The sequence below is a fragment of the Globicephala melas genome, chromosome 6 (genome assembly GCF_963455315.2).
Source record: "Globicephala melas chromosome 6, mGloMel1.2, whole genome shotgun sequence".
NCBI lineage: Eukaryota > Metazoa > Chordata > Mammalia > Artiodactyla > Delphinidae > Globicephala > Globicephala melas.
The window spans coordinates 69,767,405-69,792,961 of NC_083319.1; the positions used below are offsets into that span (position 1 = coordinate 69,767,405).

Sequence of the window (25,557 nt, forward strand, 5' to 3'; positions counted from 1 at the left end):
TTGATAGGGATTGCATTGAATCTGTAGATTGCTTTGGGTAGTATAGTCATTTTCACAATATTAATTCTTCCAATCCAAGAACATGGTGTATCTCTCCATCTGTTTGTATTATATTTAATTTCTTTCAGCCGTGTCTTATAGTTTTCTGCATACAGGTCTTTTGTCTCCCTAGGTAGGTTTATTCCAAGGTATTTTATTTTTTGTGTTGCAAGGGTAAATGGGAGTGTTTCTTTAATTTCTCTTTCATATTTTTCATCATCAGTGATAGGAATGCCAGAGATTTCTGTGCATTAATTTTGTATCTTACAACTTTACCAAATTCATTGATTAGCTCTAGTAGTTTTCTGGTGGCATCTTTAGGATTCTCTATGTATAGTATCATGTCACCTGCAAACAGTGACAGTTTTACTTCTTCTTTTCCAATTTGGATTCCTTTTATTTCTTTTTCTTCTCTGATTGCCATGGCCAGGACTTCCAAAACTATGTTGAATAATAGTGGTGAGAGTGGACATCCTTGTCTTGTTCCTGATCTTGTGGACATGCTTTCAGTTTTTCACCATTGAGAATGATGTTTGCTGTGGGTTTGTCATATATGGCCTTTATTATGTTGAGGTGGGTTCCCTCTATGCCCACTTTCTGGAGAGTTTTTATCATAAATCGGTGTTGAATTTTGTCAAAAGCTTTTTCTGCATCTATTGAGATGGTCATATGGTTTTTATTCTTCAGTTTGTTAATATAGTGTATCACATTGATTGATTTACTTATATTGAAGAATCCTTGCATCCCTGGGATAAATCCCACTTGATCATGGTGTATGATCCTTTTAATGTGTTGTTGGATTCTGTTTGCTAGTATTTTGTTGAGGATTTTTGCATCTATATTGATCAGTGTTATTGGTCTGTAATTTTCTTTTTTTGTAGTATCTTTGTCTGGTTTTGGTATCAGGGTGATGGTGGCCTCATAGAATGAGTTTGGGAGTGTTCCTTCCTCTGCAATTTTTTGGAAGAGTTTGCGAAGGATGGGTGTTAGCTCTTCTCTAAATGTTTGATAGATTTAGCCTGTGAAGCCATCTGGTCCTGGACTTTTGTTTGTTGGAAGAGTTTTAATAGTAGTTTCAATTTCATTCCTTGTGAGTGGTCTGTTCATATTTTCTATTTCTTCCTGGTTCAGTCTTGGAAGGTTATACCTTTCTAAGAGTTTGTCCATTTCTTCAGATTGTCCATTTTATTGGCATAGAGTTGCTTGTAGTAGTCTCTTAGGATGCTTTGTATTTCTGCGGTGTCTGTTGTAACTTCTCCTTTTTCATTTGTAATTTTATTGATTTGAGTCCTCACCCTCTTTTTCTTGATGAGTCTGGCTAATGGTTTATCAATTTTGTTTATCTTCTCAAAGAACCAGCTTTTAGTTTTAGTGATTTTTGCTATTGTCTTCTTTGTTTCTACTTCATTTATTTCCGCTCAGTTCTTTATGATTTCTTTCTTTCTACTAACTTTGGGTTTTGTTTGTTCTTCTTTCTCTAGTTCCTTTAGGTGTAAGGTAGATTGTTTATTTGAGATGTTTTTTGTTTCTTGAGGTAGGATTGTATTGCTATAAACTTCCTTCTTATTACTGCTGTTGCTGCATCCCATAGGTTTTGGATTGTCCTGTTTTCATTGTCATCTGTCTCTTGGTATTTTTTGATTGCCTCTTTGATTTCTTCAGTGATCCCTTGGTTGTTTAGTAATGTATTGTTTAGCCTCCATGTGTTTGTGTTTTTTTACGTTTTTTTCCCTGTAATTGATTTCTAATCTCATAGCGTTGTGGTCAGAAAAGATGCTTGATATGATTTCAATTTTCTTAAATTTACTGAGGCTTGATTTGTGACCCAAGATGTGATATATCTTGGAGAATATTCCGTGTGCACTTGAGAAGAAAGTGTAATCTGCTGTTTTGGATGGAATGTCCTGTAAATATCAGTTAAATCCATCTGGTCTTTTGGTTCATTTAAGGCTTGTGTTTCCTTGTTAATTTTCTGTGTGGATGATCTGTCCATTGGTGTAAGTGAGGTATTAAAATCCCCCACTATTATTGTGTTACTGGTGATTTCCTCTTTTATAGCTGTTAGTAGTTGCCTTATGTATTGAGGTAGTCCTATGTTGGGTGCATATTTATTTATAATTGTTATATCTTCTTCTTGGATTGATCCCTGATCATTATGTAGTGTCCTTCCTTGTCTCTTGTAACATTCTTTATTTTAAAGTCTATTTTATCTGATATGAGTATTGCTACTCCAGCTTTCTTTTGATTTCCATTTACATGGAATATCTTTTTCCATCCCCTCACTTTCAGTCTGCATGTGTCCCTAGGTCTGAAGTGGGTCTGTTGCAGACAGCATATATATGGGTCCTGTTTTTTGTATCTGTTCAACGAGCCTGTGTCTTTTGGTTGGAGCATTTAATCCATTCACGTTTAAGGTAATTATCTATATGTATGTTCCTATTACCATTTTCTTAATTGTTTTGAGTTTGTTTTTGTAGGTCCTTTTCTTGTCTTGTGTTTCCCACTTAGAGAAGTTCCTTTAGCATTTGTTGTAGAGCTGGTTTGGTAGTGCTGAATTCTCTTAGCTTTTGCTTGTCTGTAAAGCTTTTGATTTCTCAGTAGAAACTGAATGAGATCCTTGCCGGGTAGAGTAATCTTGGTTGTAGGTTTTTCACTTTCATCACTTTAAATATGTCATGCCACTCCCTTCTGGCCTGTAGAGTTTCTGCTGAGAAATCAGCTGTTAAGCTTATGGGAGTTCCCTTGTATGTTATTTGTCGTTTTTCCCTTTCTGCTTTCAATAATTTTTTTTTGTCTTTAATTTTTGCCAATTTGATTACTGTGTGTCTCTTCATGTTTCTCCTTGGGTTTATCCTGTATGGGACTCTCCGCGCTTCCTGCACTTGGGTGGCTATTTCCTTTCCCATGTTAGGGAAGTTTTCGACTATAATCGCTTCAAATATTTTCTTGGGTCCTTTCTCTCTCTCTCCTCCTTCTGGGACCCCTATAATGCAAATGTTGTTGCATTTAATGTCCCAGAGGTCTCTTAGGCTGTCTTCATTTCTTTTCATTCTTTTTTCTTTATTCTGTTCCACAGCAGTGAATTCCACCATTCTGTCTTCCGGGTCACTTATCTGTTCTTCTGCCTCAGTTATTCTGCTATTGATTCCTTCTAGTGTATTTTTCATTTCAGTTATTGTACTGTTCATCTCTGTTTGTTTGTTGTTTAATTCTTCTAGGTCTTCGTTAAACATTTCTTGCATCTTCTCGACCTTTGCCTCCATTCCTTTTCTGAGGTCCAGGATCATCTTCACTATCATTAATCTGAATTCTTCTTCTGGAAGATTGCCTATATCCAGTTCATTTAGTTGTTTTTCTGGGGTTTTATCTTGTTCCTTCTTCTGGTACATAGCCCTCTGCCTTTTCATCTTGTCTGTCTTTCTGTGAATGTGGTTTTTGTTCCACAGGCTGCAGGGTTGTAATTCTTCTTGCTTTTGCTGTCTGCCCTCTGGTGGATGAGGCTATGTAAGAGGCTTGTGCAAGTTTCCTAGTTGGAGGGACTGGTAGTGGGTAGAGCTGGCTGTTGCTCTGGTGGGCAGAGCTCAGTAAAACTTTAATCTCCTTGTCTGCTGATGGGTGGGACTGGGTTCCCTCCCTGTTGATTGTTTGGCCTGAGGCGACCCAACACTGGAGCCTACCTGGGCTCTTTGGTGGGGCTAATGGCAGACTCTGGGAGGGCTTAAGCCAAGGAGTACTTCCCAGAACTTCTGCTGCCAGTGTCCTTGTCCTCATGGTGACACACAGCCAACCCCTGCCTCTGCAGAAGACCCTCCAACACTAGCAGGTAGGTCTGGTTTAGTCTCCCCTGGGGTCACTGCTCCTTCCCCTGGGTCCCGATGCGCACACTAATTTGTGTGTGCCCTCCAAGAGTGTAGTCTCTGTTTCCCCCAGTCCTGTTGAAGTCCTGCAATCAAGTCCCGCTAGGCTTCAAAGTCTGATTCTCTAGGAATTCCTTCTCCCGTTGCCAGACCCTCAGGTTGGGAAACCTGACGTGGGGCTCAGAACGTTCACTCCAGTGGGTGGACTTCTGTGGTATTAGTGTTGTCAGGTTTGTGAGTCACCCACTCAGCAGTTATGGGATTCGATTTTATTGTGATTGCACCCCTCCTACCGTCTCATTTTGTCCTGTCCTTTGTCTTTGGATGTGGGGTATCTTTTTTGGTGAGTTCCAGTGTCTTCCTGTCGATGATTGTTGAAAGTGATTTCTAGGTAGCAGTGACACAATACACGTTAAGCTCTTAGGAGAGTACTTAGCTTACAATAGATGATCTGTAAATATGAACAACCATGATTTTAAAAATATTACTTTTTAAAAATTTAACGGGTAATCTTTATTTCTAAGATTTCTTTTTTGTTCCGAAGGTGCATCTTATTTAAAAAGGGCAGGGTAATTTGTGACTCGTGGATGAACCTGAAGGGTATCGTGCTAAGTGAAATAACCCAGACAGAGAAAGATAAATACTGGATGGTACCACTTATATGTGGAATCTAAAAAAAGAAGTTGAACAGATATTGTTGCCGGGGGCTGGGTGGGAGAAATGGGGAGAGGTTGGTCAAAAGATACAAACTTCCAGTTATAAGATGAATAAGTTCTGAGGATCTAATGTACAACGTGGTAACTGTAGTCAACAGTACTGTATTGTGTACTTGAAATTTGCTAAGAGAGTATTTAGTGTTTTTACCAAAAAAAAAAGAAAAAGTAACTGTGAAGTGATGTGTGAATTAACTTGATTATGGCAGCCATTTTACAATGTACATGTAAATCATGTTGTACACATTATATTACAATTGTATTTGTCAGTTTTACCTCAGTAATGCTGGAGTAAAATCCTGTTTCACAATTTAAAATAATTAATAACAGGGAAAAAAATAAAAAAGGGCAGGCCTTCTTTTTGATTTATTATCCTGCTGCCTGTTACAGAGGATGAGAAAACTTAAATTTCTGTTCCCCACTTCCATTAACTTTGTTTTAATGGGGGTTATTTTCTCTGATTGGTCCCCTGGCCCACTTTTTTGAGTGGCTGTTCCATTTCATATGTCTGGTTATTATTCATAGTCTGCTAATATTTATAAATGAAGGACTTGATTATTCAGTGCGGGTAACTGATGTGGTCACTGCCTGCAGTTATGTGGGTTAGTGTTTCCTTTTTCCTGATTGATTTTCCCCCAAGTGCATGTATGGAGGTGATTGATAGGTTAGTGGTTTGATTCTTTGGCTCCACTGCTCCTCCTTTCAATGTGTTGAATGGGAGCTTGTAGGCCTATTCTTGGCTGTGCTGTGCAGTAAGCTGGGTGTGTGTGGATGGCTCCTGTTCAGTGTGGGTGGCAAGTGTTCAACTATTTAAAAGTGGTAGGATTACGTACCTGATTGGAATATTCACTTTATAACATTTGACATGTTGTTGTGTTTCTTTACAGGGATACACACGGCTTGATAAAAGCCATTATGAAATTATTACAAATGCAAGCTCTTAAGGAAGGACATGGTGGAGAGAAGAATATTCAGGATATATATAATATTAGGTATGCCTTTTCTCCTTTCTTTTGAAACTTTTTTTTTGGTGAATTGTTAAATAAGTTATGAATTGAGACATGCTAATCCATTAAGAATTAGTATATTTAACTCAGCAAGGACTGTGAGTCTTGCACTCTCTTAGTATTTCAAAGAGACAGGATTGAGATAGAGTTGACTACTATATGCTGAGTTAGTATTTCAAAGAGACAGGATTGAGATAGAGTTGACTACTATATATTGAGACAGAGTTGACTACAACGTGGCTTTCAGGGTTGTTTCCTTGAAATTGGAATCTTTTATCCAAAATTCAGGTCATTTGTTTTGCTCTGGGATATAGAACCATCTTCCCAATACTATGAAAACTGAGGAGTTCATTGGACAGATGTACTAAGAGCAGGAGGGGCTTAGTTCAGGCAGGAGGGTAAACTTCCTCACTATAAAAAGTAATAGGAGGACTATTCAAGGGTTATTACCCAGGGCAAGGTCAGTACTTAGGAGCATTGATTTGCCTTTTTTTTTTTTGGTCATCTACAGAATGTAACATGGTAGAATTATTTTAAAAGAAACTATACACAGCAACAGTTATGTTGAAATATATTGGATTTTATGGGAGAGTTTGGATAAGGGAAGGCGTCATGCTTACTTTTGAAGGTGACCTTAACCATTGCCTTGAAGGTCCTAGAAAGTCATTTCTTAAGAGAGGGGCTCCTTAGTGAGCAGGGGATCCCAGAAGGTGCCATGTAACCAGTGTATATTGTCCTGAAAACTCTGTTCAGTGATGCATCTAGAATATGCGTTTCAAAAGAATGAGACCATGAGACCAGAAACAAGGGCACTGGTTCTGGGGGAAAATGACCTACATAGGCTATGGCGATCCAACAGGGAAAGTAAATCATACCTGTGAACTGTCATTGGCTTGAGCATACAAGACCTGCAGTTTTGAGCATTTGACACCACAGCTATCAGAAGCTGTGCGTGCCTCTCCAAAGTATAATAATACGTGGTACCTATTACTTACGTATATTTATAGTACTTTCCTTTTGGTAATAAGTAAACAGTGTCTCATATATTACAGTGATCTTTCCTGATTTTTTTTAATGTCTTTATTGGAGTATAATTTTCCTGATATTTTAATGCTATTTATCATCTTTATTTTTATGAGCACATTATCGAGAGTTTCTTAAGTCACTTTTTAAAAACAAGGTCAGATTTGCATTTTATATATTTTTTCTTAATTAAAAAATTATTTATTTATTTATTTGGCTGTGCCGGGTCTTAGTTGTGGCACACAGGATCTAGTTCCCTGACCAGGATCGAACCCGGGCCCCCTGCATTGGGAGCATGGAGTCTTAACCACTGGATCACCAGGGAAGTCCCTGTTAACATGTTTTTTGAATGTTTTCAAAAACACAGAAAAGATGGAAGAATGTAGTACAATGGATTAGTTAATTCATCGTTAACTTATTAGTTAACTTGGTTTATTTTAAATTGGGGAAGCAAAAGGAAAATTATTTATTTGAAAATACTATGGAAACTTTGGGTGTACAGGAGAAAGTTTTCAAAATTGATAAATTTGCTTTTCTTTTTAAAATATGCATTACCTTAACCAGAAATGAACCTAAGGAGTAGATGAGCAGAACTTAATGTTTCTAGATGAGTCGTATAAGCACGTGTGTTCTCTTTTTTTGAAAGAAGTTCAACCTCTTGGGCCAGAGTTCCAGAATGGAAAATAATTCCACTTCATTGTGGTTCAGTTGGAGTTATTTACCTATTTTAAAATAGGAAAGCTATTGAAGTTTTACATTTTTATATAACAGTTCTATTGAGAATAATTCATATACCATACAACTGACTCATTTAAGGTACAGTTCAATGGTTTTTAGTATATTCACAGAGTCATGTAATCATTGCAATAACCAATTTTAGGACATTTTCATCATTCCCTCAAATTCCTCACCGATTAGCAGTAGCTCTATTTTTTCCTCCACCCAGTTGGGTATTTTTAATTCAATGGTTCTCAACACTGGCTGCTCAGAACCACCCGGGTATGCCTAAAAACAAACAAAAATAGGAACAATGAAATACCCTAGACCAACTGAATTAGATTCTCTGCCATGAGGCCTAAGCTTTTGTAGTTTCAAAAAGGTCCCAGGCAATTCTGACTGACAGTGAGTATAAGATGGTGTGTTAGCGGCTGTCTACTATGCATTCTGATCACCTGAGACCTTGTTGAATGGCAGATTCTCTTTCCTTAGGTCTAAGGTGGACTCAGGATTCTTGTCTAACAAGCTCCCAGGTGATGCTGATGCTGACACTGACACTGACGCTGATGCTGCTGTTTCCCCACCTGCTATAAGTAGCAGAGCTATGAGCAGCATTAGCAGTTCCTGGGAGCTTGTTAGGAATGCAGAATCTCGGACTCCATCTCAGATTATCTGAATTAGAGCCCACATTTTAGTAAGATTTTCCAGGTAGTTCACAGGCACCTTTAAGTTTAAGAAGCACTAGTTTTGATGATGATAGAAGGAAATTTTCCGTCACACAGAAGAATCAGAGTTAGTGTCATTTTCATACTGATTGTCCTCACTGTGTGCAAGTGCGAAACTTTCAGTTACCTATAATGTTTCACCTGTTTTCCTATTTAGAATTAGTTTTCTCCAGTAGTTGGTTCTTTTAACTGCTGTCTTGTTTTCAGAAGACAATAGATGCAAGGTGTGGATAGGGAGCCTAGTTTGAGGAGCTGAAATCATACTGGATATATAAGGTTTGTCTGTAGAGTGGTGGCACATTAAGAGGACCAGAATCAATCACCTGAGTTGGCATAATCCAGTAATGTTTATGGAGGGCCCTTATGTGGATGGCTGTTTGGCACTATAAATCAGTAGAGTGTAATCAAGTGTATAAGAGTCTTAAGTTCCTCCAGGGGGGATTGTGGGCAGAAACACAGGAGAGGTGAGCCTGGAGAGCAGATTTCCCTCAAGAGAGCTATGATTGCCTGAGTCAAGCATAAAATTGTCATGCTGTTTTAGAATCTTCTTTGCCACATGTTGGTTAGCAATATCATCCAGCCTTGGAGAGGAAGGCTGATGAGCTCTGTATGAAAGCATAAAAAGGATACGAGAAGCTTAGAACTCCACTGAAAGGTGTTCCCTGGTTATGCCGTAGGATTGATTTAAAATGGAAGTAGTATGACAAATAATTATAAGCTTTCTGGGCCTGAAGCTCATCTGTGTTTTTATGGTATTAAGGACTCTGCTACTATACAGTTGGATTTTAAGTGTTTCTTACTTCTTTTTGTCCTAATAGCTGATTAATTTGAATTATAGTAAAACAGAATATGTGGTCATCTTATTTTTTATTAAAATTTTTTTAAAAATTGAGGTAACAGCGGTTTATATTACTATTTCATGTGTACAACATTATATTTTGACCTATATACACTACAGCATGCTCACCACGAAAAGTTTAGTTTCCATCTGTCACCGTACATTTGATCCCATTTATCTGTTTCTCCCTCCTCCTACTTCCTTTCTCCTCTGGTAATCACTAATCTGTTCTCGGTATCTATTTGTTTGCTTTTGTGTGGTTTATTTTGTTTGTTTATTTATTTTTAATATTCCACATGTGAGTGAAATCATATGGTATTCGTCTTTCTCCGTTGGACTCACTTCACTTAGCATACTACCCTCAATGTCCATCCAGGGGTTGCAAATGGCAAGATTTCATCTTTTTTTATGGCTAAGTAGTATTTAATTGTACATATGTACCACATCTTCTTTATCCATACATCCATCAATGGGTAACTTAGGTTGTTTCCATATCTTGGCTGTTGTAAATAATGCTGTGATGAACATTGGGGTGCATATATCTTTTTGAATTAGTGTTTCCATATTCTTCTGATAAATACTCAGAAGAAGACATTTGCAAATCATATATCCAATAAGGGGTTAATATCTAAAATATGTAAAGAACTTGTACAACTCAACAGCAAAAAACAAAATAACCTGATTAAAAAATGGACAGAGGATCTGGGTAGACATTTTTCCAAAGGAGACCTACAGATGGCCAACAGGCACAGGAAATGATGTTCAACATCACTGTATTTATTAGAGAAATGCAAATCAAAACCACAGTGAGATATCACATCATGCCCGTTTGAATGGCTATTATCAAAAAGGCAAGAAATAAGTGTTGGAGAGGATATGGAGAGAAGGGAACCTTTATATATTGTTGGTGGGAAGGTAAATTGGTGCAGCCACTATGGAAAACAGTTTGGAGATTCCTCAAAAAATTAAGAATAGAACTGCCACATGATCCAGCTGTTTCTTTTCTGGGTATTTACGTTGTCATTTTAAATGGGTCTGCCCTGAATTGCTTAAGTCGTTCCAGTTAGGGAGTGAAGAGAGAGGGAGATGTGAGGACCCAGAATGTTAGCCAGGGGCTTCCCTTGGTTCCTGTGACTTTCCTGAAGGAGCTTTAGAGTGGGTCTTCTCTTTGTTGAACCCAGAGCTCAGTGGCTCTCAAACTTCCTGTGCCTAAGAACCGCCTGGGGAGCTTGTTATGAGTACAGCTTCTCAAGCCCACTTGCCAGAGATTCTCATTCATTCAGTAGGTTTTGCAATGAGACTCAGGAATACAGTGGCTGGGTGATGGATATAGGTCATTTGTGGATCATGCTTGAGCAATATTGCTTGAGCCCCTGGGGACTTAGTGGTACCATATATGAACTTAGTAGTACTTAGCTGCAGGGAGCCCCTTGGGGTAGACTGGGAGGGGTCTTGGGTGGTTAATCATGTCTCCTGGCCTCTGTTCCGTATTAGGAAGGCAAAAGTTTTGTTTGCTCCTAACTTAGGCACTAAGTTCATCTTACTGCGTCTACCATGGACATTAGAGAGTCCAAGAGCAGAACGAAACAGCAATTCTAATGGAAAAGCAATCCAATGAGAGCAAGCCAAGTGTGGATGCAAGTGAGATTTAAACCTCACTGCTCTCTGTTCAATGAGTAATTCCATGATCCCAACAAGTTAGCGTTCTGCATGGTCAGACAGTAGACGCTGGTAGGAACAGGAGGGGAAGAGAGCCCTCAGCACCTTTCTACAAACGAAGGATGGTATGTAGTGTTTACAGTGCATAAGGAGCTCTTGCTCAGAGTTTTTCATATATGTGTCTGGAACATGCACTTTAACAAGAGATTTGGATACAGAAGTGATCTACCCATCGTGCTTTGAGATACATCAGATTAGAGTGTATGTAGCCAATAAAGTTCATTTTGTGTCACTGGACCCTTCTATAGTTCAGTGGCTTAAACAAGATTAAATGGGGATATTTAAATGGAGTTTCAATTCCCAGTGCCTTTTAGGATGGGAGTAAACTGGAAGAACAGTGAAGCACATTTGACTGCTGTGATTAAACGAAGAGCATATGTCAAGTGTGAAACTCTAGGCCCAGGAGTCTCAATTCTGGTTGCACCATTAGAGCCCACTGAGGAACTTTCAAATGTATTAGTTCCCTGGACTCTCCCTAGAATGAGTAGGGGTCAGCCTCAAGCATTGGTAATTTTTCAAAGCTTCCTAGATCGTTTCCAGTGTGCTGGTTCAACTGAGAACTACTGGCCAATTGTTGCAGTGAGGCAGTGGGGCTTCATTGTTGCCATACCTTCAGATCTTTCAATATTAATAACATTTTATATGAAATATCCTCACTAATAAATGTTGGAAAGCAATTCCAAGTTTTGAAAATACAGGGTAGGCAGACTGAACACGTTTGCTCACAGGATGCAATCCAAGGGCAACAGTTTGTGACCTCTGGTTTAGGCATTTAACTGTTTTCAAAAACTTTAAAAGCCCCTTTTTACCTGTGAACAATTTTTTTTAACATTTTTATTGGAGTATAATTGCTTTACAATGGTGTGTTAGTTTCTGCTTTATAACAAAGTGAATCAGTTATACATATACATATGTCCCCATATCTCTCCCTCTTGCATCTCCCTCCCTCCCACCCTCCCTATCCCACCCCTCTAGGTGGTCACAAAGCACGGAGCTGATCTCCCTGTGCTATGAGGCTGCTTCGCACTAGCTATTTATTTTACATTTGGTAGTGTATATAAGTCCATGCCAGTCTCTCACTTCGTCCCAGCTTACCCTTTCCCCTACCCATGTCCTCAAGTCCATTCTCTATGTCTGCGTCTTTATTCCTGTCCTGCCCCTAGGTTCCTCAGAACGTTTTTTTTTAGATTCCATATATATGTGTTAGCATACGGTATTTGTTTTTCTTTCTGACTTCTCTCTGTATGACAGTCTCTAGGTCCATTCACCTCACTACAAATAACTCAATTTTGTTTCTTTTTATGGCTGAGTAATATTCCATTGTATATATGTGCCACATCTTCTTTATCCATTCGTCTGTCAATGGACACTTAGGTTGCTTCCATGTCCTGGCTATTGTAGATAGAGCTGCAATGAACACTGTGGTACATGACTCTTTGAATTATGGTTTTCTCAGGGTATATGTCCAGTAGTGGGATTGCTGGGTCGTATGGTAGTTCTATTTTTCATTTTTTAAGGAACCTCCATACTGCTCCATAGTGGCTGTATCAATTTACATTCCCACCCTGTGAACAATTTTTATACTAATCAGTTAAAAAAAATAAAGCAACTAGTAAGATATCCTTTACTTCAGGCTTGTTTTTCCCCTGCCCTTTTTGTTTGGTCTGAATTTTCTTTTGGTTAGTTTGAAGGGGAGCTCCTTGTTCATGAACCTCTTTTTTTTTTTTTTTTTTTTTTTTTGTGGTATGCGGGCTTCTCACTGTTGTGGCCTCTCCAGTTGCGGAGCACAGGCTCTGGACGCACAGGCTCCGGACGCACAGGCTCAGCGGCCACGGCTCACGGGGCCAGCCGCTCTGCGGCATGTGGGATCCTCCCGGATCGGGGCACGAACCCGTGTCCCCTGCATCAGCAGGCGGACTGTCAACCACTGCGCCACCAGGGAAGCCCCTGAACTCCACTTTTTAATAACACACTATGTTTTAAGTTATTTCAACATTCTCTAACATTGACCATATGGGAAGTGCAGCAGAGAACCAACATTTGCCTGGTATTTTGGTTGCAAGCAAGAATGACGAAACTAAATTTTTACGATTCATAAATTATTAGAGGCTCATTTTCTCTGTAATATGCCATTTTTTCCCTTAAAATTTTATCATGTACTTTTGCTTTTAATTTTTCCTCTGCGTATTCGTATAATGGCAATCTTTTTAAGATCTCTCTTGCCTCAGCTGAAGTGAGGAAATAGCTGTGAATTCATGAGCAGTAACTGCTTGTTCCAGAATTTGTGCATCATTCTGATGTGCCAGACAGTGGCTGACATGTACAAATATCAAATGTTGAGAATCTTATTTGTGGAAAGGGTTGGACTGATCAACATCAAGCTGTACTTTCTGAAATAAGGGAATATTAAATGTTTTTGGCAGATGGTGTGCTCTGAAATGGGTGATAAGGCCAATAGTGATGGATGGTGATACCCTGAGTAGATGAAAGTTATGTACTCTATGTGTATTTGTGCATCTCTTTGTGCAGTGTTATGAGTTTATTTAGATGGAGAGTTAGTTTTAAGAACTTAAAGATGTGTGTCCAAAAGACTGAGGTACTTTGTGATTCATACCGTTTTTGTTTTTTTTTTTTCACTTATCTCTTAAGGCAAATACATTCATTCCTTAGGGCCATCAAACAGAAACAAGAGAAAGTCCCAAGGTAAATACTGACACAAAGTGCACTAAGACCAGTTTGTAGTTGTGGATGTCAAAATATAGCTCCAGTTTTAATTTTGATAACTAGCTGCTTCTCAGCATTAAGCCCTTTTTGCATTTTCTCTTATACCCATTTTGGTGTGTGAGATGGAGTCACCCATGCGAAGAGTGCAAGAAGAACATTTCTAGATCTAGGGAAAAGCATGTGCCTAGCTGCTGCTGTGTGAGAGAGCCTGGTGCCCCAGGAGAACTAACAGGAGGCCGGGTGCCTGGAGCTTAGTGTTCAAGGAAGGGAGAGGCCAAGACAGAGGCCCAGGGGAGGTGGGCATGGCTTAGAAGATACAAGACCATGGCAAAGGCTTTGGGCTTTCTTTAAAGAGTAGTGGGGAGGCTTCCCTGGTGGTGCAGTGGTTTAGAACCTGCCTGCCAATGCAGGGGACACAGGTTCGATCCCTGGTCTGGGAAGATTCCACATGCCTTGGAGCCACTAAGCCCGTGCGCCACAGCTACTGAGCCTGTGCGCCACAACTACTAAAGCCCACGTGCCTATAGCCCATGCTCTGCAACAAGAGAAGCCACCGCAATGAGAAGCCTGTGCACTGCAACGAAGAGTAGTCCCCACTCAACGCAACTAGGGAAAACCTGCGCGCAGCAACGAAGACCCCACGCAGCCAAAAATAAATAAATAAATAAATTTATTAAAAGAAAGAGTAGTGGGGAGTCATTGAAGGTTTTATTTTTAAACTTATTTTGAAAGAATTTTAAAGTTCCAGAAAAGGTGCAAGAATAGTACAAAAATTTTCCATATGCCATTTACCCAGATTCATCAATTTTTTTACCCTTTGCCGTATTTGCGTTATCCTATCCATCTCTCTATATAATTAAAAAAATATTTGAGAGTAGATTACATATATTCAGTAGGGTATGCTTTCTAAGAACAAGGATATTCTCATATATAACCAGAGTACAGTTATCAAATCAAGAAAATTTAACATTGATATCATACTTTTATCTATGGTCCATATTCCAGTTTTGCCATTTGTTTTAATAATGTCCTTTCATACCTTTTTCCTTTTTATTTTTAGTGTATGGGCTCTAGTTTAGGATCATATATTACATTTAATTGTCATATTTGTTTAGTCTTTTAAAATTTGGAACTATTTGGAAAATTTCTCATCCTTTATCTTTTATAACATTGACATTTTTGAATACTATAAAAGTGATGCTATGTCTTTCTCAGGATATCATATCTGGAGACTGATGTCCATCTTGCCCCTCACTGGTGATTTTAATTTTGATTACTCCATCAAGGTGATGTCTGGTTTCTCTACTGTATAGTTATCATCTTCTTCTTGTAACTAATAAGCAGTCTATGGGGAAGATGCTACGAGACCATGCAAATATCCTGTTCCTTGTTAAACTCACAGCTGCCCCACCCCCATTAATTTTCACTGTGATAATTTCAAAATGGTGATTTCCCAACTCTACCACTCCCTTCAGATTTACTAGTGGCAGTCGAGATATAGATATGCTTTAGATGTGGACATAGTAGGAATCCCTGGGAATTCACTTAATCTATAGATTCTGAAGCCCCACCTCTATAGATTCTGATTTAGAAAGCTTGGGTGGGAGTCAGTGTGGGTCCGTAGAATCCGTGTATTTTTAAAAAGTCTCAAGAGATTCTGATGTGGAACTAGGTTTGGAAATCACTGGACAAATGGTTAAAACACTCAACAATGTTATATTATTTCATAGTGACATTAGACAAAGACAGTTAACTTTCTTTCCTCCTACATCTGCATCTTTAAAATGGGCACAATTAAGATATCAACCGTAGATATTGAGGTAATAAATGAGATTCTGATTTGAACTTATTTTCTTTGTAAGGGAAATCCAAGTTATTATGATTATTTATATTGGCAGTATGCTTCACATGAGACATATGAATTTTTCTAAAATCGAAAGAGGTTAATTAACATTAAAATAGTATATGACTGAGTTAAGTTTGGAGTATTTTTTAATGCCTTTTTGATTGAGATATAATTTGTATACCATAAAATTCACCCTTTTAAAGTGTACAAGTCAGTGGTTTTTATTATACTCACAAAGTTGTTCAACTATACCACTATCTAATTCCAGAACATTTTTATCACCCCCAAAAGAAGCCCCATACCTATTAGCAGTCTTTCTGTAATACCTCCTACTATAGATATAAAACACTGCTTACTTTTCTATCTCTGGATTTGCCTCTTCTGGACATTTCATATAAATAAAATCATACAATATGTGGCCTTTTATGTCTGGCTTCTTCCACATAGCATAATGTTTTTAAGGTTCGTCTACACTGTAGCATGATTCAGTACTTCATTCCTTTTATGGCTGAATAATATTTCACTGCATGGATATATCACATTTTATTTATTCTGTAATATTTTTGTATACTTATACCAAGTCCAATGAATTTTCAGTGTTATTCCCTTTTACATTTATTTCTGGAGGTAAGCTGCTTTTCCTAAGTTCCTGAAAATAAACCTCCTATTCTATAATTAAGAATAGTTGTTATTGTTTCTCATTTCTATGCAAATTTCCTTGTCGCATTTATTGTTTCTTAACGAGGTTGCTTAGAATCCCGTAACACTTGAAAAAAAAATCAAGTGTTTTTTTGATTTTTTTGACCATCAGCTATTGTCATATGTTTCTGTTGTCAAAATAAGCATTTTGCTTTTTGGGGAGCTGATTATTTCAACAGTTGAATATATGATCTAAAGGGATCTCCTGAGGTGTAGATGTTTGGTTTTATTTAGTATAAAGGAAGCATGACACCATTATTAAATTGTCTGTACTTTACAGTCAAGCTACCATAGGGTTTGGAACCATTAGAATGCATTAATATGTTTTATTTTGCTGAAGTTACAAAAACTTCAGTAGTTGGGGAGCCACCATTTCTAGGCACATAATATATAACTTTTTTTGGGAAACAGAAGCGTACTTTATAGTTTTTTTTGGAAGCAGGAGTTTAACAAGGCTGAATTGCAGTAATTACCTTAGGTATACTTAGCTTTAATTTACTAGCACTTACCCTTTTTTGGAGGGGAGGTCAGGACCTTCTTTGAGAATCTCATAAAAGTTTTGTACCTTCCCCTAGAAAATGTACACACGTACATGTACTCAAAATTTTGCATATAATTTCAGAGGGCTTGTGAATTCTTGCATTAATGGATAAATGAAATTTTTTACAGAAATTAGGAAAAAGAAGGTGGGAAAGAAGGGGGTATCAGTGTCAGATCTGTCCCTGAGAAAGCTCAGTAGAGTTGAGGATAAGAAAGAAGCTAGGGCAGTAATCGGGAAAGCATAGCCAATAATACGTTCCAAGGGCCATCTGTCTTTTTTATTTTTCGGCATGTGGGACCTTAGTTCCCCAGCCAGGGATTGAACCCTAGCCCCCAGAAGTAGAAGTGCAGAGTCTTAACCACTGGACTGCCAGGGAAGTCCCCCATCTATCTTTTTGCAGTTTGATTCTTTCTGTGGCACTGCATGTTTTGCTTCTGTTTTCATTTCCTCTTTTCTCTCCTCTTTCCCACCCAGGGAAGTCTTTGTTCACAGTTTATGGTTCCAATCACCTGGAGTTTACACTTGGGATTTAAAATCAGACCTAAATAATAATCTATACATATTATACAATCTTCCAGTTAGCAATTGCCACTAGAAAATATTTTATAAGTTCTTCTAAGTGTGCATGCTTAATTCGAAAATCGATATGGTAATTTGCTGATAAATGAAGAGCATAAAATGTTGTAATTTTTGCCTTAGCCTATTTATCTTATCTCTAGTTTCCTGCCGCCCCCGCCCCCCCCAATCAAGGATGTAACTTAGTAATAGACGTTTTGGACCCCTCCATATCTGTGTGTTTCCCCCCAGCCATCACCTTGAACCTAAAATAGTTCCAGACTTCTGACATTGGCAGACACCTTTGCGTTAAAACCCTGCCTCTCAAAATAGGGATCCTGGGAAAGGTTCATTGTGAGGGCAGAACCATTGTGATATGAAGTCTCTTTTCAAAGTCATCTTATCTTTTCCCTATCTGCGTTATAGACCTAAAGAAAAAAGAAAATTAGTCAAAAATGTCAAAATTGAAATAATTTTTGCTCCAAGTCGTCTTTTTCTGGAAAGGATGAAATGCATTGTCTTAAGACTCTATAGGATAGATAATGATTCACAATTATTGTTTAATTTTTCTTTTTTATAGTAATATTCATTGTGGAATCTTTTTTTATTGTGGAATCTTAACAATTTTTATTATGCTTTTTTTTTTTTTTTTTTTTTGGCTGAGTTGGGTCTTCGTTGCTGCGCACAGGCTTTCTCCAATTGTGGTGAGCGAGGGCCACTCCTCACTGCAGTGAGCGGGCCTCTCACTGCGGTGACCTCTCCTGTTGCAGAGCACAGGCTCTAGGGGCGCGGGCTTCAGCAGCTGCGGTGCACAGGCCCAGTAGTTGTGGCTCATGGACTCTAGAGCGCAGGCTCAGTAGTTGTGGCGCATGGGCTTAGTTGCTCCGAGGCATGTGGGATCTTCCCGGACCAGGGATCGAACCCTTGTCCCCTGCATTGGCAGGTGGATTCTTAACCACTGAGCCACCAGGGAAGTCCCTATTATGCATTTTTAATCTTAAAGTCTGCAGAGCTTTTTTTTTTTTTTTTTTTTTTAAATCCCACTTTGGCTTCTAACCAGCTCTTTCAAATCAAAATTCAGAGCAGGTAGAGAAATGCTTTTAAAATGCATATTTGATGTAGTAAGTGCTATGCTATGCTTCTGAAAGCGCCAGGGTCACAGCTGCATACATGAAAATGCATGGTGACTGCAGGCATTGTTTCCTCACACAGAAAAGGCAATCTGTGTCTATTGCTGAATTTAAGATGTAAATCAAATCATAGCTTTCCTACATTCAGAGATGTAGCAGAAAGGTTGAGGTGACCCAAAGGTTACAAGTAACTTTTGCTTTTTGCCTACTACAAGACTAATTTTTTTTTTTGCTCCCTCTTTTCTATTAAGATTGATGTATTTATACTTGGAAAGGTGAATCTAGTTACATACCTTATTTTATTGTTGTCTCTGCGCTAGTCTAGTGGAACCACGAATTTATCATTTACTCCCTCCCCCGCTCCATTCTGCTAAGATGCATTTACTGCTCTGTGTTGTTGACAGTGTTATTAAAGGGCAGGGAGCCCTGAAGTATTAGGTACCAACTCTGCATGCTTCCTCTGTGCTTTTTTTCTCCAAACAATGTGGACTTTGAAACAATGTACTTAGAGGGGTTGTGATGTTGGTTTTTCATGATCCATTCAAAGAGTTTAAAAAGGTGCTTTGGGGAAAGTGTGTGTTTGTTACATTTATTTTAGATGTGCATTTGGCACTGAAAGGGAAACATAATAGTAAGAAGATAGACACCCAGCTTTCAAGCTGCTTATGCTCTAGTTTAAGATAAAAATTTACCTGCATGATAATCATAATAGTACCCCATTTATGGAATATTCTGTGTGCTAGTTACTGTATTAAATGCTTTACTTAAAATGGCAGTTAAAACATTTACAAATCATGAAATGGGAAAGTGCCAAAGAACATACAACAAATTGGCTCATCTATGGCAGAAAAATAACAACAATAACAACAGCAACAATAATAATAACCACATTTCTCTCTGAAGGAGAAATTACAGGCACTAGAGGCCATTGAAGGGTGACCTGATTGCCTGGTTTGTATTGATTTCAATTTTAGAAACAATGTTATTCTCTTTTAAGAAGAAAACAGAATCTACTGGATGTCTCAAGAGTTAGGAAATCTTGATTTAAAATTTTCTGTGGGCTTATTCTGGATATAGCACTGCATTTCTCTCTGAAGTAAAAAATATAAGATGCTTTATTTCTTTGAGATAAAAATAGGAGACCTCTGTTTTGAGGCCCTAGATTTTATTAGACGTTGGCCTTAAAGCCGTTTAAGCTTGGCATAGAATTACTAATAGTTGAGAGCCATCTTTATTGGTTTCTGCCTTTACAGGATTTGGTTCCACCTCTGGTCCCGAGCAGTACCAAGATTAAGGCTTTAATGGGTGACCTGGGTTCTATAACTTTAGCACTGGAAGGTACTTAGTCTGATTTCCTCATTTTACAGATGAAGAAACTTTGCCCAAGAGAGGTTATTCTCTTGCTTGAGATTACACAGTTTGTTGCAGAGACAGAATGTGAATTTGGAACTCTTGACTCTTTTAATTCAGTGTTTTTCCTCCACTATTTCATGTCGCCTCTCCACTTCTAGTCTTTCTTCTGAGACATGGTTGTGGCAGCATAACAGTAAATGATTTGGATGATGCTGTGTAGGCCCTGCTTATATAAATAATAATAATGATTTCAGTGTCCCACATTTGTGTTTGTTTTTCATAATTGTAGAGCTTATTGTCTGTCACTGTTTGCTTTACAAGTTATCAGGTTGATTGTATGTTCAACCCATCTATCACTTTGAATAAAGTGTTTTAGGCAACTCACTCTTTATGCCTTGAATACCAGGTTTGGGTATAATTGACATTTTAAGGCATAACCCAGGTTTTGTTTTGGTGTTCTTTTGTACCACGTTATTTCTTTTTTTGATCAACAGTCCTTCTAATGAAGAGCAAAATTTACTTTAAATTGTGGATTCTTCCATTTACCTTGACCTTTCTCAGTTGGAGGTACTTGAAAGAAGTGAGGTACTTGAAAGAAGTGGCTAACAAGCATTGAGTGAGAAGAAAGAAAAGAAAAATCTTGAATAATCCATTAATTTAAGAATCAATCCTTGAATATTTCAGGAGTGAACTATACTTAGCCTTATGACTTTTTTTTAACATCTTTATTGGAGTATAATTGCTTTCCTTATGACATTTTAAATGCTCTAGTTATAATATTTTAAATGGAAAATAACTCTCTTTTCTATCATACCAAATTAGCATGCATAATATTTAATGCCGTTTGTTTATTTTGGAACATGCTTCTATGTTTTGCAAAGGAATAATTTTACATTTGTTTTCCATTTTAAGTCTTCTAGTTTCTACTCTACCGTTACTCTTGTGCATCTAATGTTAATATTTGATGATTATATTTCCATAAGAATCTTCAAATTTTGAGCATGATCGATTGATTGCTTTTGGTTCAGTATAAAGAAGGATGAAGGTGGGATAATAGTCTTTTTGAATAACTCAGGGCTAGTACCGTGATTGTGAGTTTTGTGCCTCATAGTGCTTGCCATTTTACCTAGTGCGGTGGTTCTTAACCAGGGACAACTGTGGCCCCAGGGGACACTTGGTAATGTCTGGAGACATTTTCGATTGTCATGTGCCTAGGTTGAATGCTATTAGCGTCTAGTGGGTAGAGGTCAGGAATGCTCTTAAACATCCTATAGTGCATTGAACAATGCCAACAGTAAAGAATTATCTGATTCCAAATGTCAATAGTGCCAAGATTGAGAACCCCTCACGTATGGCAGTTGCACGATAAAGTATATTGAATTAAAAACTGTGTCCATTCTATAAAGCATAAGGCTTTACATATTATTTTATATGTGTATTCACATACCAGTTTGATGATTCACAAGGGAGAATTTAGCTCTTTGCTTCAAATTCATTCTTTGCTCAAAATACTAAAACAAAATTTTGGCAATTATAATTGATTTTAAGTTAGTTGTACTCAGTTGAAATAGTATAATATTGGTAATCAATGTTAATCTGTAGTAATATTCAACGTTTTTAATTTGGACTTCCTTTCTCCCTCGAGGTTTTTAACTTCTTGGAATCAATATTGTATATTATTCCTACAGTATTTCCACTTGGATCTGACATAATCAATTCTCTGGAAAAGTTAATTATCCAGATGTCTAAGTCAGTAATTAATCTGGATAAATCCCTATTTTATATTCTTCTTAATCTCATCTTTAGAGTTTTAAGTCTGAGATACTAAAAAGAATTTGCTGAACCCCAATGCTAGCAAAGCAGGCCTTCAACTTCATGCAACAAAGCAGAGTAGGTCCCACAATTCCAGTGAGGTAGAAGCTAAATTATAACAGAGTTGTTTGCTATATATGCATCATTCCCAATCCTACTTTAAAATTACTATCTCTTACCTCTGTTGATCTGATTTAATCTGGACAAAACTGTTTTTTAAAGGAGATAGATTCTTAACAGTTTTTAAACAGGAGATAGATTCTTGACAGTTTTTGGGGATGGGAATTGAGGGGTGGGAAGAGTTAGGGGGTGACTTACAAGGGAAGAGTATTGCAAAGCACTAAAGTGCTTTATGATCACACAAAAACTATGTGGCAACTTGTTGGATTTTCCTCTTAAATAGTCATGAATGCCACCATTAGCTGGAGGATTAATAGATGGTCATATCTGATGCTCCTCATTTCAATATGGTGCTTGTCAGAAGGAAAACCCATAGCTAAAATAATTGCAGTTGCTGTTCTTTCCTTTTTATTCATGTTTACTTGGACATGACCTACTGAATTCGTAATCTAAGAAGTTTGGCTGATGTGACGTACCTGAGAGGCTTTAAGGATTTGTAACATTTGTGTCTTCATATCTGTAGCAACTAGAGCAGAAGCAAATTCTAGATAGGTTTAACTGCCAAAGAGTTTGGAATTTGGAAATGTGATTTTGATAGGATCTTTGAATTTTGGCATAAAAATTTGCTTGGAGTGATCCCTTAGCAATGGCAGTAATCTGATCAGTCAGAAATAGCCTGTGCTTTAACAAACAGGAGGCTGCCAGCATGTGAAGTTAGTGTCTAATAGATTAGGTGAGGTTGAGGAGAAAATAGAGAGATGGTGTTATAATAACCAGAAACTTTGTAGTAGTGTCAGAGAGGTGTTTAACATGAGGGTTTCAGTGTGATGGATCTGCCATACTTTTCTGTTTAAGAGAGAGAAAAATCAGAAAACTTCCCAACTCCTCACCTCCCTCTTCTGTGGTTTTTCACTTGTACCGGTTTTCAACCTGGCAACACATTGGAATTGCTGGAAGAGTTTAAAAAAATTACTAATGCATGGGCTCCACTCCTAGCAACCCCAGTATAATTGAAGGCTGGGCATTGTATTTTGAAAAGAGCTCCACAGATGAATCAGACATGCAGCCAGGGTTGAGCACCACTGCTTTATAGCAGTGCATCAGAATTGTCTGCAGAGCTATTTATTAGGTCTGGCTGAGGCCTGAGAATTTATTTTCATTTCTAACAAGTTCCCAGGTGATGCTGATATTGCTGGTAAGGCAATCCCATTTTGAGAACCACCAAGAAGGCTGTTGTAAAAAATCATTTGGGTGTAACTGATCTTTTTCTTTTTATAAACATTGCTAGTGCTATATTATTGGGTTAAAAATTAAGATTAAAGAGGGCTTCCCTGGTGGTGCAGTGGTTGAGAGTCTGCCTGCCGATGCAGGGGACACAGGTTTGTGCCCCGGTCCGGGAAGATCCCACGTGCTGCGGAGCGGCTGGGCCCGTGAGCCATGACCGCTGAGCCTGCGCGTCCGGACCCTGTGCTCTTCAACGGGAGAGGCCACAACAGTGAGAGGCCCGCGTACCGCAAAAAAAAAAAAAAAAATTAAGATTAAAGAAAAGTACTATGCATATGATTCTTTTTATGTAAAAAAGATAGATGCATCTATATGCATTGAATTTTTTTTCAAATAGCATTTTTAATTTTTAAAAAAGTTTGAAAAATAATAGATACATGTATATGTATAACTGAATCACTTTGCTGTACACCTGAACTAACATAACATTGATAATCAACTACAAAATAAAATTAAAAGTTAAAAAAATAAAAGACGAATGAAATAATGCCATTTGCAGCAACACGGATGGACCTAGAGATGATCATACAAGTGAAGTAAGTCAGACAGAGAAAGACAAATACTCTATGACATCACTTACATGTGGAATCTAAAAAAACAGTACAGGGACTTCCCATCGGTCCAGTGGTTAAGACTTCGCCTTCCAAAGCAAGAGGTGTGGGTTTGATCCCTGCTTGGGGAGCTAGGATCCCACATGCCTCACAGCCAAAAATCCGAATCATAAAGCAGAAGCAAAACTGTAAAAAATTCAATAAAGACTTTAAAAATGGTCCACATCATAAAACATCTTAGGGCTTCCCTGGTGGCGCAGTGGTTGAGAGTCCCCCTGCCGATGCAGGGGACACGGGTTCGTGCCCCGGTCCGGGAAGATCCCACATGCCGCGGAGCAGCTGGGCCCGTGAGCTATGGCCGCTGAGCCTGCGTGTCCGGAGCCTGTGCTCCGCAATGGGAGAGGCCACAACAGTGAGAGGCCCGCGTACCGCAAAAAAAAAAAAAAAAAAACTTAAAAAAAGTAGTACAAATGAACTTATTTACAAAACAGAAACAGACTCACAGACATAGAAAACAAACTTATGGTTATCAAAGGGGAAGGGAGAGGGGAGAGATAAATTGGGAGTATGGGATTAATAGATGCACACTACTATATATAAAATAGGTAAATAACAAGGATTTACTGTATAGCACAGGAAACTATATTCAATATCTTGTAATAACCTAAAATGGAAAAAAATCGAAAAAAAGAATATAGATATATACATATGTATATATGTATAACCGAATCAGTTTGCTGTACACCTGAAACTAGCAATAATAAAAGCCACATCAAAACTTTGTTTAGTACTTCATAGTTTAAAAAGCTAATGAATTTACAATTTCTAGTAGACTTTTTGAACTATTTAAAATAATTTGTTTGTGCTTTTTTCCTTTTTTTTTTAAACCCCATTATATGAGGATCCTTCACATTTCAGATCTTTTATTTTATATAGTCTTTTAGGTACCTGAATCGATGTAGCCCAGATAAAAGATTTGTCCTTGTTCAACAGAAATTTCAAGAATTTATAATTTGCAGAGTTTATTTGATATGGAAGAAATATTTTCTTTTTTCTCACCTTAAGTATACTGGGGAAACACAGAACCATATACTGAGAAAAATGGGGGTAAGTGGGCACAGAGACGGAGAGATAGTGCTTATAGGTTGGGGCAGTGTTAGAGGAAATGGAACCTTCCAGGTTTGGAAAGAGATCAGCAAGAGGAGGAGGTGGCCAGTGATTTCCAAGAATGCAGGAATCAAGGGGATGGATATGAAAGAGCTACTGGATTGAGAAGCTTGGTCAAAGTCATAGAGCTATTAAATGGCAGAGTCTGCTGTCAAATTTGGGTCTCTAAGACCCGGGTTTATTCTCTTTTCTGGAAAAGAATTAGATATAGGAAAAACATAGTTCTAATGAGCCAACTCTGCAACAAATGCAGCAAATGATATTTTTGTGACAATTTTGAATCTAGATGGTAGTGGCTTTTTTGTAGCTATATTTGGATATTAAGAAGGTGTAGTCCTGAAATGACAGCTTCCAATGTGACTTTCTGTTTTTCAGAAACCATCCTCAGCCTTTGATCACTGTGCTTGAACACAGACCTGATTGCTGGCCAGTACTTTTGCAACAGCTGACAACTTTTTTCCAGCAATGCCCTGAAAGGTAATGTAAAATAAAATAAATGAGGGAGATGTATAGTATATGCTAATTTTAGAGTTTTTCTTTTAAGCTGCTTTGATTGTAATGTTTTCTCCTGAAGTAAGGAAATGTCTTAGAGCAGGATATAGTTTTCTATTTTCTTTTTAAGAGTAAGAGAAAAAAATCCTACCAGATTTACTGATTGTTGAAATATTGACTATGAGAAAAGCTATTATTAAATAAACTAAGCATTGGTTAGTTGGGAAAGTTGATTGGAAATATTTGGTAAACTACTACATGGTACATATGGAAGATAGGTTCTTCCCTCTGGAAATTGATTAGTGAGTTAATCTCTCCATTAGAAACCAGTGCCAGTTGGGATTAAGCAGTCCTGCCAAATGGGACCAGATAGCTGCCATATGTGCAGTTAGTTTAGCTTCACCAAGGCCTTCTGCCTTCTGATGCTCCTCAAAGCTTTCTCACATCCTTGTTACTATGGCACTGGTTCAGGCGGTCATCTCTTACTGTGGCTATTGCCACCTATTCCTAACTGGCATCTCTGCCTCCGATCTCGTCCTGTTCAAGGCCATTCTCTAAGCATCCATCAGGGTGACACATCAAGAGAGCAGATCTTATTGCATCACTCCCTTTCTTAAGTCGCTGCAGCTGTGATTTTCAAACTGC

General features: G+C 38.1%; 1 protein-coding gene across 3 annotated transcripts in view; it reads left to right on the forward strand.

Moving 5' to 3' along the window:
* The window catches only part of FOCAD (focadhesin), a 313,294-nt gene that overhangs the window by 50,303 nt on the left and 237,434 nt on the right, over positions 1-25,557 (forward strand). For all 3 annotated transcript variants that reach the window (XR_009564338.1, XM_030840606.2, XM_060300979.2), the window contains exons 5-6: positions 5,497-5,601; positions 24,796-24,897. Coding sequence is in view for 2 of the 3 variants with exons in the window: in XM_030840606.2 (XP_030696466.1) it covers positions 5,497-5,601; positions 24,796-24,897 (207 nt within the window). In the remaining variant the exon portion in view is untranslated. The remainder of the gene's footprint in view (positions 1-5,496; positions 5,602-24,795; positions 24,898-25,557) is intronic.